The sequence below is a fragment of the Alosa pseudoharengus genome, unplaced genomic scaffold, assembly GCF_046254945.1.
Source record: "Alosa pseudoharengus isolate Yale_2024_CS ecotype anadromous, Long Island Sound unplaced genomic scaffold, YU_APseudo_1.1 YU_APseudo_1.1_scf_1, whole genome shotgun sequence".
In the NCBI taxonomy this organism is placed as follows: Eukaryota; Metazoa; Chordata; class Actinopteri; order Clupeiformes; family Clupeidae; genus Alosa; species Alosa pseudoharengus.
This window is the reverse complement of record NW_027468564.1, coordinates 21,298,096-21,318,088: the sequence shown is the minus strand read 5'-3', so window position 1 is coordinate 21,318,088 and position 19,993 is coordinate 21,298,096. Positions and strand designations below refer to the sequence as shown.

Sequence of the window (19,993 nt, the reverse complement as noted above, 5' to 3'; positions counted from 1 at the left end):
TCAGCCGATTAGACTTGTCAATGTCAATTTATTTACAATGGTAGTTGACCTAAGTGCTGTACATTAAGAGAAAAAAAGAAAACAAAATGTGTACCATACGTAATATAGAGAGTTTCATCTCAGTTTCATTAATCAGTTAATACAAACTACACCAAAAAGTGAAATCACCTGAGGATGATTAGGTGGGCAGAAGGAATCAGATGGAATCCCTGGTTGGGATTTCGGCTGGGACACAGGGAACCCCCATGGCTACTATTTCTGTGGTAAGAGAGTGTGTGAGAGTGTGTGTGTGTGTGTGTGAGAGAGAGTGTAAGTGTGTGTGTGAGTGTGTGTGAGCGTGTGTGTAGAGAAAAGTATGATAATGGTTTTCATATAGGGGTATTGAGGCTGGCATTACTAAGTATTACATTCATTTCAGTTTTATTTATGAAGTATGTACTATTGCAATATTAATCTTATTCTGTGTAGATTTTTTACTTAATACCAATGTCTGTTCAAAATTCATGTGAATTGCCACATTACAAATATTTACTGATGTTTTCTGTATTGAAAACTTTCTTTCTAAAGTACTAGATGAGATTAGTACTTATATTTTTTTGTCTATTTACAAGTCATTATAAAACATATAGTAATGTGATGGAATCTGTACACAACTGAGATGGAGAGATAATTAAAGGATGACAGAACTGGATAACAGAAACAGAAAAAAAATATTGAGTAAAGACAGACACAGTCAACACCACATTTATGTATGCTATGCACAGTGGAGACCTATACAGTATAAGAGTCTTCAACATCACACTTATTTATGCACAGTGGAGACCTATACAGTATAAGAGTCTTCAACATCACACTTATTTATGCACAGTGGAGACCTATACAGTATAAGAGTCTTCAACATCACACTTATTTAGGCACAGTGGACACCTGCCCTATACAGTATAAGAGTCTTCAACATCACACTTATTTATGCACAGTGTGAAAACAAGTTTCATGTTGAATACAATGGGATGGATTCATTAACTCATTGGATGCCAAGCTGTTTTCGGAAGCTTTGTGCTAGAGTGCCAGCAATCTAGACCATTGTTGATGATTTTTATACAGCCACAGCATATCCTGTGTTATAGCTATGAACACATACAATGGCTCGTTTGAAAGGTGAGACTTTAAGCTCTCAGTGGGTGCAAACCGTGTATTTCTACACGCCTCTGCTCCTGAAAAATCCCAAGCTAAACAGTGGCTAGTTTTCATCAAAATCGCTGTTTTTTTTTTCTAGAAATGGAGATATAACGTCTTTCATGAAATATGAAGTGTTGCCTGTAAAGTTTCCGGGAAGTGACCTAGCGAGACTGCCACCTAGTGATAGACCCACGAAAATGGCCTGGTTTTGAGCTGACGTGCATGCGTCACTGATTCGACCCAAAGCGGCAACCGAGTTATGATAAAATGTCCAGATAAAATGTCCAGATTGTGCGTTTTCATGAGTTTTCGATCATCATATATTTCATTTCCATTCATCACAGAGTTCCCAAAATCATATATAAGGTGTGTTAGAGTGTCTAGTTTCGTAATTAAAAAAAAAAGCTAAAAACGTAATATTACATTTTTGGCACTCAACGCATGAAAAGGAAAAAACTTAATATTACGTTTTTGGCACTCAATGAGTTAAAGGAACCATATGTAAGATTGTGGCCAAAACTGGTACTGCAATCACTTTCAAATAACTGTAAAGCAGTGTATCCCCTCCCCCCTGACTCGAGGTTGCCAACCCGAATGCCGAAACACTACTGACTTTGTGGTTAGTACATAGGTGGAGGGTGGCGCATCAGGCCAAAACACAACATGACATGACAAAACACAACATCAACATCAGTTGAGGGCTGCAACTTCACTTTTTAAATCACAATATCCTGGCCGGACTGCTGTTGGCAGTGATATAAGTATTTGAAATGAACATGATTTCTTAATGTCTAGTGACATATCAGGGCCATTTTATGATTAATTGAAATACATTTCTTACATACGGTTCCTTTAAACTCCATGTATTTGTATATGTTTACAGTTTTGATGTTCCTTCAATTCAGAGAACAGCTGCTGTGCTGAGGGTCCAGGCTGATTCCCCTCCAGATAGAGATCTCTGAGGGCTGATGGGTTTGATCTCAGTGCTGATGCTAAAGCTCTGAAACCTTCATCTGTTATACTGCAGTACGTCAGGCTGTAGGAGAAAGAGGGAAACACTTCATTAGACCAGCTGAAGGACACACAGAGACCAAAGAGGGAAACACTTCATCAGATCAGCTGAAGGACACACAGTTATGGAGTGAGGATTGTCTCAAAATGATTTAAATATATATAAAAGGATATATATACATATACATACATTTATAAATATCCAAATACAAAATACAAATATAAAAATGTGACATACAAGTAAATAAACAAATTTATATAAATAAACATGTCTTTGTAAATATATTTTCGAGATTTGAAAATAAATATGCTTGACTTTGTATGTGGAATCTGCATTTGTGAATCTCCTTTTTGCTTTTATGTCGATGACGTAATTTTGAGACATTCCTACTGCACATCAAGATCCACAAATAAATACCACTAAATTTGAATGCGAAGACACCCTCCACTGAACAACCAGCAGATGGCAGTGTTGTACAACATGTCTGTTATCAACTGATAGCAACTGAATCTTTCCGACACTGTTTTCCCTAGTTCAGTTCAGTCAAGTGGTCTATGACTAGCAGGATTAACGACATGGAAGACACTGGATTAAATGGATGGGTAAGTAATAACAACTAGCCAGAACGATTTATTATCGGTTTCGATATGTAGTGCCGTTTTTAATTAGCCTGGCGAGCCAGACCCACATAAAAATGTAGGGTCTAGGCACTCACCTTTCGCAGTGCTCAGTCCGAGGGTCGGGATAATCAGTTGTCTTTCAAATTCCCTCTGCACGCAATAGGACGCAATAGGATATTCGTTTTCAAGTAGCAGGGAATTCAAGCCAAACCGTTGCAACTCTGCCATCAATCATTATGTTAAGCCCAACAAACGACTCTATACACGATTTCAATGCCTGATTAAGTTTCGATTTCTAGAGCTCACAAGTCAACGGAGAGTTGCTAGACTAGCCCTGGGGCGCGTCTAGATTTCTAGGCTAGTTTTTAATTTCATAGACTGTATAAATAAGTCCATTTAGTCAGCGTACAGCTGCTAACAGCTGCTAACATTAACAGCTAGCTAAACAGCTGGTGCCTGTTCAGCTTTGTTGGTGCCTGCACAAAACACATTAAGATTTCCCTTAAAATCCGATTTAGGGCCCCCTTAAAATAAAATGTAGTTTTCCCTAAAGTTATTGTGTCTTGCAACTCAAGTGACAGGCTGTGTTCGTGTTCGCTGTTTTACAGATGTTGCAGATCTTACATTACAGATGTTAACATAGCTTCTAGGTTAACGTAACGTGAGAGCCAGCTCAGCTGAGATCCTATCTGCCAGACTGCCATTAATAAATCACAGAGAGATATGATTTAATTTCATGTAAATTGAACGTTAGCCCTTAGAACCCTAGACTGTTTTAAGGGCATTTTCACTGGTCAACACATGCTATATATTGTTTTGTTTTTTCAACAGAGTCTAGGCTACCCAGATCTGCCACAGTTGCATGTACTAATACTTGCATTTATTTGATTTAGATTTTTAAATAATAAAAATACAAAAAGCGTATTATAAAAAATCATATATTTTGACATGTATCTCACCACTGCAAGCTGGCAGCTCAACGTGCCTTTCATGTGGAATGGACCACATGTGACTGGCACTCCAGTCATGCGTGCGATGGTGGTCACTAACCATACCTGCGCTGGTGTCGACAACCCCTCACCATGCCTTAGTTATGCTGCTATAGCATAGTGCTGTCATGGACTTTTAATGTGCCATGCCGTACAACACCCACCCTCTCTCCTCTCTCCCCTTCTCTCTCTCTCAACTCTCCCTCTCTTGCCTATTCTCACTATGGCAGGGCTCTTCAATTGGCGGCCTATTGGAGGTCATTTGTACTGGCCCTTTTAAAAAAAAAGTAATCTCTAGCAAGCGCATGAGCTGTTCTCCACTCTTGCATCTCTCGCTCGCTTTAGTCCTGCAGCCACTGCACCTCAGCCCATTAGGCCTAGACGCAAGTTAGACTACATTACAATTCATTACATTTGTACATAAGTTGAATGTAAGTTCTTAGTTTAGTTTCAACCTAAATTGGCACTACGTTGGAGTTTATAAACTACTAATATTTAACAGGCTGCACCACACAAATAGTTTCTGTCAACAATATCGCAAAAAAAACACGGGCACAATTTCTGCAAAACTTGGTGGAAAGGTGGAGCATATCCGACTCAAAGGGAATTTCAAAGTATTTCTATATAGTAGCCTGGCTATTTTTTTTCGCAACGATAGCAAAATAAAAACTTGGAGTCTCTCTGTGTCCATTTAGTGAATGATGAATTTGTGCGTATTACCGTTGTCCTTCATTTCTTCACGTCTTACAACATAATGCAATAATAGTCTAGTGAAGTCAGAAATGAGCCTGTCTAAAGGCCTCTTGGAAATCATGTGGCATGTCACATTAAATTCGCACTCAATAGACCTCTGAAGTTCGCCTACAAAAAAGCAGCCATCTTTGACATCCGGTATCTGGCGATTTTTCCTATGGGAAAATAACACATGGGGATTTTGAATTATCACACCTGTTAAACTCTCGCAGGGATGAAAAAGTCTGAAATGCAGACGTTTTCTCGAACACACTTTTATCCTCTGCCTTCGAGTGGATACTGTGATCTCCGGTAAGTGAAGGCGGCACACTTAGATTTTTGCTACTCCAGAGCTAACTTGCAATGCAACTTGCCATAGGTAGTTAGCTTCAGTTAACAACCGGATCTCCTTATATGGGCAAAGATGGCCGTTTTGGTTATTTTTTGTAGGCAAACTTCAGAGGTCTATTGCGATTCGAAGCAAAAAGTATCACCGATAGCCTAACGAAGGTATAGACAAGTGCTATTTCAAGAAAAAGTCCTTGTATAAGGGTCTAGAGGCATTTCTTAGTAAAAGTTGGGAACAGGACTTTTTATCATAATTAACATGTGCTGAATTCAACTAGCCCTGTTCCCAAGCAGAATTTTGAGTTTTTGACCATCTAATTAGCATAAACAAAATGGCTGCCAAAATGGCGATTTTGGGCACTTTCTTCGGACGGGCATCATTATACCATGTAAATAAATGAATATTGTTCACATCTGTGCATCTCAGAAATCTCCCGTGGGCAATAAATAAAAAGTAAAGGCTATGAAAAATATAAAAATGCAAAAAAAAACTATTATTATGCTAATTAGCCTTATTATCACCTTATTATACTCTTGACTATGTTTACGGTCCTCTTTGGCAAAGAGTGTGGCCTGACTTCTTTGGTAAACATCTTCTTCGTGGTGAGTGGACACATGTTTGGAGTTTAAAATCATTGGAGTTCCTTTGAACTAATCACGAACAACCGTAGAAATATCAGTAGAATATCACTATGTTTTAGTGTAATAAAGTGTGTACATTTATAAATATAAATAGAATACTATGGGTGGGATAGGAGCAAAATGTTCGCCTCCTTGTTGTCCCTGTGAAGGTTGCCATCGACATGGACACCTCAACAGGCACAGGAGGCGGTGGGGGGGGGGGGAGGGCGTTGATGGAGGGTGTGGAACCAGTGATGCGCTGAGCAGTTTTCACCATCCTCTGCCGTCCTTTCCAGTCGGAGGCAGAGCAGTTGCCATACCATACTGTGACACAGTTGGTGAGGATGCTCTCAATGGTGCAGCGGTAGAGGTTTAGAAGTTCACCAGGATCTGAGGAGAGAGGTTGTGTTCTTTAGTCTCCTCAGGAAGAAGACATGCTGGTGAGCCTTCTTGATCAAGGTAGAGGTGTTGAGGGTCCAAGAGAGGTCCACAGAAATGTGGACACCCAGAAACATGAACTGGTGACATGCTCCACCTCAGTCCTGTTGATGAGGATGGGGCTTTGTGTGCTAGCTTTTGACTTCCTGAAGTCCACAATGAGGTCTTTGGTCCTCTTGGTGTTGAGAGCCAGGTTGTTGTCGGTGCTCCGCGATGTTAGGTGCTGGACCTCCTCCCTGCAGGCTGTCTCATTATTGTTGCTGATGAGAGCAATCACCGTAGTGTTGTCTGCAAACTTGACAATGGTGTTAGAGCCATGCACAGGTATGCAGTTGTAGGTGAAGAGGGAGTAAAGGGGGGCTCAGCAGACGCCAGTGTTCAGGGTGAGGGTTGAGTGGGTGAGGTTATCTAATCTAACAGACTGCGGTCTGTTGGTTAGGAAGTCCAGAATCTAGTTTCAGAGGGACGTATTGATGTCCAGTTCACTGAGTTTGGTGATCAGTTTGGAGGGGATAATGGTGTTGAATGCTGAACTGAAGTCAATGAACAGCATTCTCACATAGGTGTTGCTATTGTCAAGGAGGGACAGGGCAGAGTGAAGTGCCGTAGAGATGGCATCCCCTGTGCTCCTGTTCTGGCAAATTCTCTTGAAGCATTCTATACTGCAAACAAAATCTACCTCTGGGTACAAATAAAGTAACTTAAACTTGAACTTGCACCAGTTATAAAGTTATTCATCTAGCCATTAATTCACAGGACATGCAATCATTTTACTAACACAAATGTTATGAAGAAATATGGGTAACACTTTATGGTAAAAGTACATGAATTATCATGAATTCATGCATGAATTAATTCATGATTTATGCATTACTTCATTCCTTTATATCCTATGAATCATCAGGAATTGACATGAATTCATATACTCTCATTCATGATGACCTCATGTATGAACAACACATCAACTAAAGCATTAGGTGTGATGGGTATATCATTATGATTTATGATTTCTTAAGCATGGTCATCATGATTACATGAATTTTAGGATAATTGCTCATGCATTCATCATGTCTGTGGCCCCTCAAATAAAGTAGTGAATAATGCATGTTTAGAGAACTCCAAAGTTATGTTCAAATCAGAATTTGAGCAGTGATGACCACATTTTTGGCAGAAAAATAAAGTCATGATCATGGTTAATACATCATAATTCATAATGATGTGCCCACCGTACCTAATACTTTAGTAATGTGTTCATGTATAAGGTCACAAATGACAAACTATGAACTCAGTAAATTCCTGATGATTAATTATATTAATGAGTGAAGTAATACATAAATCATTAATTAATTAATGTACCCTTACCGTAAAATGTTACCGAAATGGGTAAAGGCCTGTGTAACTTACTCCGAGACTACATACATTACCAACCCAATTCGCTTCAATTATGTAAATGTAATGTAAATCAGTTTTATGGCCAAGTATACTTGGGTATACAAGGAATGTGGTCTCTGCATGTATCCCATCCATGAATTAGTATAGTATATATATATAGTATATATACTCTTTTGATCCCGTGAGGGAAATTTGGTCTCTGCATTTATCCCAATCCGTGAATTAGTGAAACAAACTGCACACAGTGAACACACAGTGAGGTGAAGCACACACTAATCCCGGCGCAGTGAGCTGCCTGCAACAACAGCGGCGCTCGGGGAGCAGTGAGGGGTTAGGTGCCTTGCTCAAGGGCACTTCAGCCGTGGATGTGGGCATGGGAGACACCACCCACATTTTTCCTACTGGTCGGGGATCGAACCGGCAACCCTTTGGTTTCAAGCCCGAAGACCTAACCAGTAGGCCACAATTTTAAACTTTACATTTCATTACTACACATCTTTCTTGACCCTCAAAAAACATAAGTCTCATTCGTCAAATACCGTGTGCCTGCTCAGTTATAAAATTTTAACAATTACATTTTTCAAAAGTTTTTTCAGGTAGGGCCTAATTAACATGGGCATAATACTAGATTTTTTTTTCCTTTTTTTCACAGCCTGTATCCTTGATCTATTGGCCAAGGAAGATTTCTGTGAACAATATGAATTAATTTACATGGTATAATGACATCCGCCCAATGAAAGTGCCCAAAATCGCTATTTTGGCAACCATTTTGTTTATGCTAATTCGATGGTCATAAACTCAAAATTCAGCTTGGGAACAGGGCTAGTTGGATTCAGCACACCTTAATTATGTTAAAAAGGCCTGTTCCCAACTTTTACTAAAAAATGCCTCTAGGAAGCACATATCTCAAAAATATCACCTGTCTAGTAGGCTAAATTGTATTTGTAAATGTGGCGACGGCAAAACGTTTTGTGGTTAAAGTGAATCGTAGACTATATAATAACCAAAGAAAGTGAAGGAGATTTGCACCTCCGTTCACCAAATAAAGGCCGTGGTTGTGTTTCTACAATATGTTGGCACAAAACGTAATTTCTGTCAGAAACCAAGTAGGCTAAATGTTTTCATTGTCATCGTGAACTATGCCCATGTTCAGTAGGCTATGTTTTTCATTTATTCAAGCAGTGACATTTGGTATAATGCATGGGGTAACGCGACGTGCGTCAGAAAAAAGATGGGCCTGTCCCTCTCAAAACATGTTAAAATAGTGTGATTAGCAACCAGAAAAGAAAAAAATCCTATAAAAGGCCTATATGTTAGAAGAGCTATATGCGACTGATTACACATTTAATTCACCTGAACAGTGTTTGAATCCTGTTTGTACTCACTGGAAATCTTGGACCTAGCAGTTACTGTGCAAAGCACAGATTCCATTATGTTATCTTATCACCGATTTCATTCCATATTAGCCACCAACAACCAGGTAAAGATGTTGTATGCATGTAGGCCTACAAAATACAACATTTGAACACCCATATTGCTGCTGTTGTAGCCTACTTCATTGTATCTACAGTTGTGATTACACATATTTCAAGCCGCATTTCTCCGGCCAGTATCAGCATCAGTTGTGATGCTTTTCATGAACTAGCCCCCATTACAAACTAATTGAATAGCCCTGCACTATGGTATACTGTAACAATATATATAACCACTGATTACTTACTGACATTAAGCATTTTGATTGTCAGTAATACTAACCCACTCTACATCTCTCTTTCTTCCCCCTTACCTCACTTGTGAGGTATACCATCACCAGTCATCAGCCATCCGTGTGCTTGGCCCTCTTCTCACTCATCTCACCCATCCCTATGACTGCCCTATCATCGCCTATTACTGTCCCCCTACCTGGATTCCTGGCCCGTACAGACTAGCGACCCACCACCTGCCTATGACAACTCTGCCCGGATTCCTGGCCCGTACTGCCGACCCACCACATGCCCTTTGTAACTTTCACCTCAGGTGGCTTTAAACACCATGTCCTATTCTCTACACCTGACTAACATATGCATTTGTCATGTATACAGACCTTACTGTCCTGTAACTGACTCTAGGCAGATGGGTCAGGCCCTTGAGTCGTGGATCTGCTTGAGGTTTAGTGTTTAGTGAAGTGTTGTATGAATACCTATCAGACAGAACACTGCATTTTAGTAAATTTTATTTTTGAGTTGATTTGCATTTAATATGAGTAGGCCTACTCACCTTGAAATTGCTCAAGGGATATCACTGGGCACCCTCCTAAATCTTAAAGAGCTACCCCTAGTCTACAAGATTCTGCAAAAAAACCAACTTTAACCGACAAAACCAGGTCTGACCCCATGGCTGCCGGACTAAAACACACAATGAAAATGATGGCTTATGTGATATGTTTCTATTTCATATGTGACCAGGCGTGGGAATTCCAGGCGCAAGTCGCGAAAAACCACGTTGAAGTTTTTTTTTTCAAAATTAGGTATTTTCGTTTTTTTACAGAATGTGCAAGTTGAAGTCATAAAGAAGCAATTCCATGTTTCAGATAACAGCATTCGTTGCTTTAAAAGTGTATATTATGTCTTTGAAAATGGTTAAGTTTCAGGAAGTAAACCAGCGTTTGAATTGGGCGTGACCATTAGTGCTCTTTTGTTCTGTCGGCCAATCAGCTGTATGCTAGAAGTAACCTCATGGCTACTTATACTGATACACAAGCGATACACATGGCTACTTAATATACAGCGACCCTGGAACTCTCTCCTTGGCAGACATTCCTGTAGAGACAAACTTTCTCCAGAGCCTATGTACAAAATACGGAGTGATTCTATAGCTGCCGAAAGAGAGTGGCAGGACATGCAAATCATTGGCCATCTTGAGGCAAACAGACGTACAATAGTTACTTCGGAGATGACTACATCCACCAAAAAGCCGCAGATGAAAAGAAAGTCCCCCCAGACCACGTATTTCATCGGAGGCAATGAAGTCTGCAGGAATACTTTTCAGTTTCTCATAGCGTAAGTAGTCCCTGTTACATTGCAATCCCTGCTACATTGCTTGCTAGCTAGCTAATGCTACATTGTTATTAGCTAGCTCAGTACTGTCGTTTAAAGTGATGCACATCGAAACTAAGCTGTAATGGGAGGTTTTTGGCTAGTAATGTGAGCATCTGCTATTAATTTGAATAATGCTTGAATTGCTTGAATGGACTGATGCTAATGATTTAGCACCTAGCCTACTGGAGGATAGTTTGTATGAATACATCCAGAGTAAGGTGCAAAGGGGCATGTTAGCATTGCCTGAATTGAATGTGACGCTAATGGTTTAGCAACTAGTCTACTTGAACATTAATGACTTCAGTGCTGCTCTCTGTTCTGCTTCAATGAAACGTTTAACTTAAGATATTTTTTCTTCTTCTGTTCTTTTTTTTTTACATTGCGGCTCTTGCTGTCATCAGGTAGGCCTAGTGGAAAACAGCTCTCCTGAGAGTCACCTCAATATCCCACAGCAGATGGCAGAGTGTTTGTCAAGAACTTCGACTGGCAGAAGCATCTGTCCCACTTAAGAAGGCTTCCAAAGATCAAGAGTTATCAGCACTTCAGGTATTTATATTGCAACTTTCACATTGTGTTCATATAAAAAATAATTGGTTAATGATGGTGTTTTATGAGAAATTTTTAAAATGTCCTGTTATTTGCTTACAGCTTTAATGCCAAGAGACCAGGTGTGGTGCTTGCAAAAAGTCACTGTGATGCAGAACCTGTGGAATTTCAGTTACTGCGCAATTCAGCGGTTCTGCCCCCTGTTGACAGTCTTCCTGTCCTGGTCCCATCTGGACTGAACATTGACAGGCAGACCTATCTGCATGAAAACATCAGGCCTTTCTGTGCTGATGAGGCAAAAGACATCACATGCCCAGCGCCAAGGGTCACAGCACAGAAGAGTGCACAGAAGAATATGCAGAAGAGGATGCGGATGTGATCTCACCAAATAATTGGACTCTCCTTCATAGCCTCTTGCTTGCTATGTTAGCCTTTATGCACAGCCTCTCCCTCCCTCCAATAGCCTGGACTGAATTCACTTAACTCTAGTTCTGACTTATTGTGTTGCCTCCAAAGTCTACTGACTTAAAACTGCACTGTCTTGCCTTACTTTTTTGCACTTTACCAAATAAGACCTGAACTCTCCTGTACCACAGGGTCAGTCCCTGCCCGGTCACCCTTATCACACTTATCACACAGCCTCAGCACATTTATGTGGACCTTGTTTGTTATTTAGTATCTTTTTCATAGTATCTTTATTCTTATTGTCTAGTGTATATGATCTTTATTCTTATTTTATACCTTGGATTATGGGATTGTAACACAAGGATTAAGTTCTCCGTCATAGGACGGATTTCCGTCAATTTGATTTTAGAAATGTCATATTTGAGATCGATGCAGATCCGATGAGAAAAAAATAGGAGGGGGGGGGGGGGACTGTCACCTTTGCTTTTCCTTTTTTAAGGCAACTACAAATATTAGGTAAATGTTTAAAGACCAATAGTGTTCTTGAGAACTTTCTGTGTCTCAATCCGTGACCGCTCAAGAAGATACGTCCTATACGGTCTACGTCAGCCATGAGTTTCGCTTTGTATGTTGTAGCTACACACTTGTCTCGGGCGTTTGCTTAAAAAAAAGAACACGTATGGAGGACTATAACGGTCTAAAAGTTGGATTATAGTGACACAATCGAGACAGCTGATGAGGTTGGCCAATCCGTTTAACTTTTTTGGATATGATATTGTGAGCTCTATGTGCGAATTCGGAGGCTGTGTTCTTTCCGTGCATCAATGTAGACACTTACTATCGCGAACTCTTGTCGGGGGAGGTCATTCATTTTGGGTGTCACCTATGACTTGAACAGATAGCCTGCTATGCCACCCGATGTAGGCTACTATTATTGTTACAGTTTTTAATCAATGCAACTAACATTATGTGTAAAGCGACGCAATATAAACCGTAGCCTATGCAATTTATTATCCCGTCTGTTATGACATACAACAATGTTTTTCACAATTTGCGACGGAAGGTTTTGACTGAGCGTGTCGAGTAAGGGGGTCAGTCGTGTTTGTGACGCACAGACAGCCTTGTAGCCTATTTTGCTTAGGCCTCACTTTTAACGACAATAGGTTGTGAGTGTATGTTGACAAAAAATAACCATACAATTAAAATAGTCAACTTAAAACTTTGCTATAAAATATTTAATTTATAGCACAAAACCATAACCAGTGGGCCTACCCTCGCATATTAGCGTCATGATTTGTGTGCGTCTATTTGGCAAGGCCACTAGCTGTCATGGATGCGTTGTTGCTAAAGGAAGGCAGTTGTCAAAAGTTAAAAAATAAATGCAGATGGGCAGCTGTTGGAAACGGGGGAGAACTAACAAGCAATGGTGTAAAGAAATTAAAGTGCCAGGAGTTTGCTTTTGCGCGGTTCGCTGCAAGAAAATTGTTTATGGATGCAATAGGAAAACGTTTTAGCACGCCACCAATCAGAAGACCGCCATACGGTTAACGTTCGTGCACTTCAGGACTAGGCCTGTTAAACTCGATTCCTTTTAAGGATCCGGGTTATTCTGAGTCACTCACTAAACTGATCCGGGTTGAACGAGTCACTTGAGTCACTTGAGTCAGTATTGCTAAATCGCAAAGAAATTCAGTCCTACGTTCAAGCAGTGCAGTGGGGTGCTTCATTTCGTTAAGTGCCTTCTCATGTTGGATGAGGTATTATAGGCAGCTAATACTAGGCAACTAATATTATTAGCCTATTAATCATAGCTATACATATATCATGTTAGGTAGACTAATATAATATCATATATAATATAATATAACATAATATAATATAATATAAAATAGCCTAATATAATAGCATCAAAACCTCCACCCACTCACGGGAAAGAAAGCAGTTTGAGCCAGACTGTTTATTTATTGTCTTAGCCTAAGCAATTGACTTTCAATGTAGACATAGAAACAGGAACATAGAAATGCCCTGCAGTGACTAAATTATTATTATTATTATTATTACTACTACTACTATTCTCATTAGGCCTATTATTATTATTATCACCTTGACACGAGTAGAAACTAGGCTACTTGCTCGTCTACAGATCCACTCATGACAACTAGCCGGCTGATTCGGCTGACTCGCACTCATAACAACAACGTAACCAGCCCGCTTGGCTGATCCACTGGCTAGCCTACTCTCCATACAGAGCTTGCAATGTTTCAGACTGTCTTCGCGACCTAATTGCATTTTAAAGTAGGCTATGCGTGCAGAATATATGTTATTTCAGAAGTGAACGCATGGCTTTTGTTGTGGATTTTCTTTTAACCTTGCCGAGGAGTTACTCGCTCCTCTAAAGATCCACTCATGACAACGTAGCCGGCTGATTCGGCTGACTCGCACTCATAACAACGTAACCGGCCCGCCCTGCAGATCCAACTGACCCGGCTAGCCTGAGCAGCTCCATACAGAGCTTGCAATGTTTCGGACTGTCTTCGCGACCTAATTGCATTTAAAAGTAGGCTATGCCTACGTGTAGAACATTGTATTGTTATTTCAGAAGTGAAAGAATGGCTTTTGTTGTGGATTTGCTTTTCACCTTGACGAGGAGTTACTCGCTCGTCTACTGATCCACTCATGACAACGTAGCCGGCTGATTCGGCTGACTCGCACTCATAACGTAACCGCCCGGCCCAGCGATCCGACTAACCCGGGTATACAAAGCAGCTCCATTAAGAGCGTGCAATGTTTCGGACTGTCTGCGCGACCTAATTGCATTTTAATATGCTACACATCTATACACCAAATCTAAAGTATGCCTAGGCTACATGCAGAACATTGAATGTTATTTAAGAGGTGAAGAATGGCTTTTGTTGTGGATTTTCTTTTAACCTTGACGAGGAGTTACTCGCTCCTCTAAAGATCCACTCATGACAACGTAGCCGGCTGATTCGGCTGACTCGCACTCATAACAACGTAACCGGCCCGCCCTGTAGATCCAACTGACCCGGCTAGCCTGAGCAGCTCCATACAGAGCTTGCAATGTTTCGGACTGTCTTCGCGACCTAATTGCATTTAAAAGTAGGCTATGCCTACGTGTAGAACATTGTATGTTATTTCAGAAGTGAAAGAATGGCTTTTGTTGTGGATTTGCTTTTCACCTTGACGAGGAGTTACTCGCTCGTCTACTGATCCACTCATGACAACGTAGCCGGCTGATTCGGCTGACTCGCACTCATAACGTAACCGCCCGGCCCAGCGATCCGACTAACCCGGGTATACAAAGCAGCTCCATTAAGAGCGTGCAATGTTTCGGACTGTCTGCGCGACCTAATTGCATTTTAATATGCTACACATCTATACACCAAATCTAAAGTATGCCTAGGCTACATGCAGAACATTGAATGTTATTTAAGAGGTGAAGAATGGCTTTTGTTGTGGAATTGCTTTTCACTTTGAGGAGGAGCTACTCGCTCGTCTACAGCCACTCATGACAACGTAGCCGTAGCCGACTCCTACTCATGTAGCCTAACCGGCCGGCTGATCCGACTAACCCGGCTCTGCGGGAAGTTAACCAGTTATCTCAGAAATCTTACGAAATGGTTACATTTTTGGCAGATATGATGGCTAGTAGGCTAGCTAATGTTGCAAGAGGTTTGTGTGTGGCGCTGTTATCGTTTTAGATTGAATTGTAGTAGGACTCAACTGATCCGAGTTAATGATACTAGAGACTCGCGACTCGTGGGTTAATTTAAAGATACGGGTGAAAGATCCGAGTGAATCACGACTCAAACAGGCGTATTCAGGACATCTTCCCTACCTGGTGCAACTAGCCACCACGACAGAGGTAGGCTACGTTTATCTATGGCTGACCGTTTTTACGTTTAGAAAGTAGGCTACGCATGTTCTTTCATAGCGCAACACGACCTGTCCTTAACCATATCGCAACCTCTTGTCAACCTTATACAATCTGTTGCTGAAGACAAAAGCGCCGTCTCCAGATTGTCGTTACAAATGCGCAGACCTCCTGCATGAGCACACACACTGCTCATTGGAAAACTGAGTTGTCTGTAAAACTCAAATGTTATCATTAAATGCGGATGAGGCAACAAATGGAAATATGAACAATATCTAGAATGTTCTGATTTGTTACTTTGATGAGGAAATGGGAAGTCTTGCAAACTTGATTTTATAGATTTTACTTGGTGTTGAATTGCATATTAACACGAAAAAAATCTCCCCTTTAAACACTTTTGGCCTGAAGTAATTAAATAAGAGTGTGTTAAAGCCTTTCTACAATATTGCTGCAGTAGAAAAGAACAGCAATGGCTAATCAGCAATGGTCAGGGATGGTACTAAAATATATTTTTGTTCATCAGGAAAACTCAATCTCAATCAAGAACACTCTCAATTCGCCTTATTCACATGGCGGCCATTGGCGGCTAAAATGAGGCTACAGGGTACACAAACCATAGGATTGTTATGTTCTATGCATTCACCTGTAGGTGGCATTAATTATATAGTAAGTGTACCCTGTAGCCTCGTTTTGGTTTAAACAATGGCCGCTGTGTGAATAAGGCGAATACTCCCTTTACTTTGCTGTTTGCATCTTTTTGTACATTAAAAACCAATAGGTCGCGACCGCAAAAGGGGTGCTATCTCTATAGGTAGATATGAACAACGTATGACTTATGGCCTGAAAAAAGTTCAGTCAAACGATTTTTTATCACTTTAATCCCTGTGTAACATCTTATCCTGTGTATTAATGCATGCTATTTAGGGCCTTTTGTAATAAAAGCATTTCCATTTCAATAAAGTACCTTCTAATTCTGATTATTCTAAGTCCAGTGAAGTGCCTAATGAAAATAACACTACATCAATATTAACAACACTACAATGCTTTCTGCCCTGCAGGCTAACAGATCCAGGTGTCACAGTGACACCTGTAGGGGGAAGGGCTACAGATACCAGATGTCACAGTGTGACATCTGTAGAGGAGGGCTTATCTCAATGAGATGCAAATGAGCACAATTGTCTTTCATTTGACTAGGGTGAGGTGAGAATTTGCAAATCTATTAGGCCAGTTTTTTCAGTAAAAGGTTTTCAGAGGGGTATACATTAAAATGACCACAACTTATTCAAATATTATCAGATCTCCATGAGTGAGACATCATTGGATAGCTTTGAAACTACACTTTCAGAATCTGTGAATGACTCAAAATGTCTCTGGGGAGACATGTGGCTGGTTTTCCCATGCCTGGTCACATATTTAAAAATTCATATAGAGTGTATTTAGTTAATAATGTATTTTTTAATGTATAGCATTTTACTAGTAATTACTAGTAGCTAAACATATTTAGTAATGCTTCATATTGACGTTTAAACTATAACACTTAGGCATATCTTTAATGTGGTGTGTAGGTCTAATTGAGTGCACATTGGTGATGAGTAGGTGTAATTGAGTGCCTGTCACTTTAAGAAAATTCATGAGAGTAATTAGCCTCCTTTCAGCCTGACGGCTAGGCTAGTCGCTAGTGAATAAAAGTTGTGCATAGTGCATAAGGATATGTGGATGCAATTCATTATGTTTTCTATGTCATTAGATAAAATCAATGTTCAAAAAACTAACAAGTCGAAGACACTCTTTCTGGGATCAAGTGTGGACGTGACCTGAGGTAGCAGGATAGTTACCAAGGAGCTCTTCCAGATGTAAAAGTTTGCCATGGTTGCGTAGCCTATTTGCGTAAGCGCAAAGTGGTTCTCTCACTTTCTCTCTCTCTCTCTCTCTCTCTCCGTGTGTGTGTGTCTGCATGAGGCTATGTTCAATTCAACTCAGTAGTTGATCCGTCCGGTCAATAGCACCGCATTCATGCCACTTCATGATTATATTAACGTCATCAGACAGGCTCTGTGTGTGTGTATATGTGTGTGTGTGTGTGTGTGTGTGCGTGTGTGCGTGTGAGTGTGTCTGTGTGTAAGAGTGTGTGTGTGTGTGTGTGTCTGTGTGTGTGTTTGTTGTGAGAGTGTGTATGTTTGTGTGTGTGAGTGAGTCTGTGTGTTTGTGTGTGTGTGTGTGTGTGTGTGTGTGTGAGAATGTTGTGAGAGTGTGTGTGTTTGTGTGTCAGTGAGTCTGTGTGTGTGTGTATGTGTGTGAGTGTGTGTGTGTGCGTGTGTGTGTGTGTGTGTGTGAGTGAGTCTGTGTGTGTGTGTGTGTGTGTGTGTGTGAGTGTGTTGTGAGAGTGTGTGTGTTTGTGCGTGTGAGTGAGTCTGTGTGTTTGTGTGTGTGTGTGTGTGTGTGTGTGTGTGTGTGTGTGTGTGTGTGTGTGTGTGTGTGTGTGTGTGTGTGTGTGTGCTCGTCTGTGTATGTGTGTGAGAGTGTGAGTGTAAGTGTGAGTGTGTGTTCGTGTGTGTGTTTAATCATGACAGAAACCCTTTACATGTGAATGAGTGCTATGTGTGGTGTGAGAGTGTAAGTGTGTAAGTGTGTCTATGTGTGTGTGTGTGTGTGTGTGTGTGTGTGAGAGAGAGTGTGTCTCTATGTGTGTCTGTGTGTGTCTCTATGTGTGTGTGTGTGTGTGTGTGTGAGAGTGTAAGTGTGTGTGTGTGTGAGAGAGTGTGTGTGTGTATGTATGTGTGTGTGTGTGTGTGTGTGTGTGTGTGTGTGTGTGTGTGTGTGTGTGTGTGTGTGTGTGTGTGTGTGAGTGTGTGTGTAAGAGAGAGATCAAGAAGAAAAGGCAGAGAAATAAGATGTTAACTGATTTCATTTGAATGGATACAAACTTTGTACAAACTTTGTGTTTTTGTGTAAAGTTTTAAAATTCACTGTCAAATTCACTGATAGCAACTCAGTATTTGTTCTTGTCATACTCACACTAGTGTCGCCAGTTTACAGTTGGGATCCTCCAGAAGAGAAGAAAGATGCTTCACTCCTGAGTCTCCTGCTTTACTCCCTCTAAGCCGCAGCTGTCTCATGTGTGAGGGGTTTGATCTCAGTGCTGATGCAAGAGCTGTGAAGCCTTCCTCTCCAATGCTGCAGTCATTCAGGCTGTAAAGAGAAGTAGGAGAAATACTTCATCTTAATTTCCATAACAATCAAATAGTCTAATTATCTATTGAATACAGTTGTGTGGACAAATAACATGTGCACTGGGATGCGGATGAGAGAAATTATTTTACTCATGACTTAACAGTAACCCTTTACGTGTGAATGAGTGTTATGTGTGGTGTGTGTGTGTAAGTGTGTGTGTGTGTGTGTGTGTGTGTGCGTGTGTGTGTGTGTGTGTGTGTGTGTGTGTGTGCGTGTGTGTGTGTGTGTGTGTGTGTGTTTGAGTGAGTCTGTGTGTGTGTGTGTGTGAGTGTGCTGTGAGAGTCTGTGTGTTTGTGTGTGTGTGTGAGACTGTGTGTGTGTGTGTGTGAGTGTGTGTGTGTGTGATTGTCTGTGAATGTGTGTGAGAGTGTGAGTGTAAGTGTGAGTGTGTGTTTGTTACGACCCCCTGTGCCCTCTTCAGGCTTGGCATAGCCAATGCACTGATAGTGGTGTCTTTGGTTCCACTAATTGGTTAATGGGTTGGGCTATATACAGGGTTGTTTCTCTCTCTCTGTCTCTCTCTCTTTTGCTGGGTCACTTCTGGGTTAGGCACATTTATAATTTGAAGACACATTGATATATTTCTTTCCTACACACTTCTTATCTCTTTCTTTATCTTTCACTCCTCTTTTGCAACATACTGACGCTTGCATTACACCCACGCACTTACATATATTGTAATTCTCCCCTAGACATCTTGTGAACTGCAATAATTTAATATTTAATGATTACTTTTAAATAAATATATTTTGGTTGACCAAACCATCTTTTCCGCCTCCATCTTTTATGTTATGGTCTTGAGCCGACCGTAACAGTGTTCGTGTGTGTGTTTAATCATGACTTTACAGTAACCCTTTACATCGGAATGAGTGCTATGTGCGGTGTGAGAGTGTAAGTGTGTCTCTATGTGTGTGTGTGTGTGTGTGTGTGTGTGTGAGAGAGAGAGTGTGTCTCTATGTGTGTCTGTGTGTGTGTGTGTGTGTGTGTGTGTGAGAGTGTAAGTGTGTGTATGTGTGAGAGAGTGTGTGTGTGTATGTATGTGTGTGTGTGTATGTATGTATGTGTGTGTGTGTGTGTGTGTGTGTGTGTGAGTGTGTGTGTAAGAGAGAGATCAAGAAGAAAAGGCAGAGAAATAAGATGTTAACTGATTTCATTTGAATGGATACAAACTTTGTACAAACTTTGTGTTTTTGTGTAAAGTTTTAAAATTCACTGTCATATTCACTGATAGCAACTCAGTATTTGTTCTTGTCATACTCACACTAGTGTCGCCAGTTTACAGTTGGGATCCTCCAGAAGAGAAGAAAGATGCTTCACTCCTGAGTCTCCTGCTTTACTCCCACTCAGCCCCAGCTGTCTCATGTGTGAGGGGTTTGATCTCAGTGCTGATGCAAGAGCTGTGAAGCCTTCCTCTCCAATGCTGCAGTCATGCAGGCTGTAAAGAGAAGTAGGAGAAATACTTCATCTTAATTTCCATAACAATCAAATAGTCTAATTATCTATTGAAT

At 40.7% G+C, this 19,993-nt stretch overlaps 1 protein-coding gene across 4 annotated transcripts in view; it reads right to left on the bottom strand.

Moving 5' to 3' along the window:
* Positions 1 to 181: 181 nt before the first annotated feature.
* The window catches only part of LOC143123202 (uncharacterized), a 168,268-nt gene continuing 148,456 nt past the window's right edge, over positions 182 to 19,993 (bottom strand). For all 4 annotated transcript variants that reach the window (XM_076284409.1, XM_076284437.1, XM_076284426.1 and 1 more), the window contains 3 exons: positions 19,747 to 19,920; positions 18,270 to 18,443; positions 182 to 2,215 (listed from right to left, as the gene is read on the bottom strand). In XM_076284409.1, the coding sequence (XP_076140524.1) occupies positions 2,032 to 2,215; positions 18,270 to 18,443; positions 19,747 to 19,920 (532 nt within the window). In that variant the 3' untranslated portion in view covers positions 182 to 2,031. The remainder of the gene's footprint in view (positions 2,216 to 18,269; positions 18,444 to 19,746; positions 19,921 to 19,993) is intronic.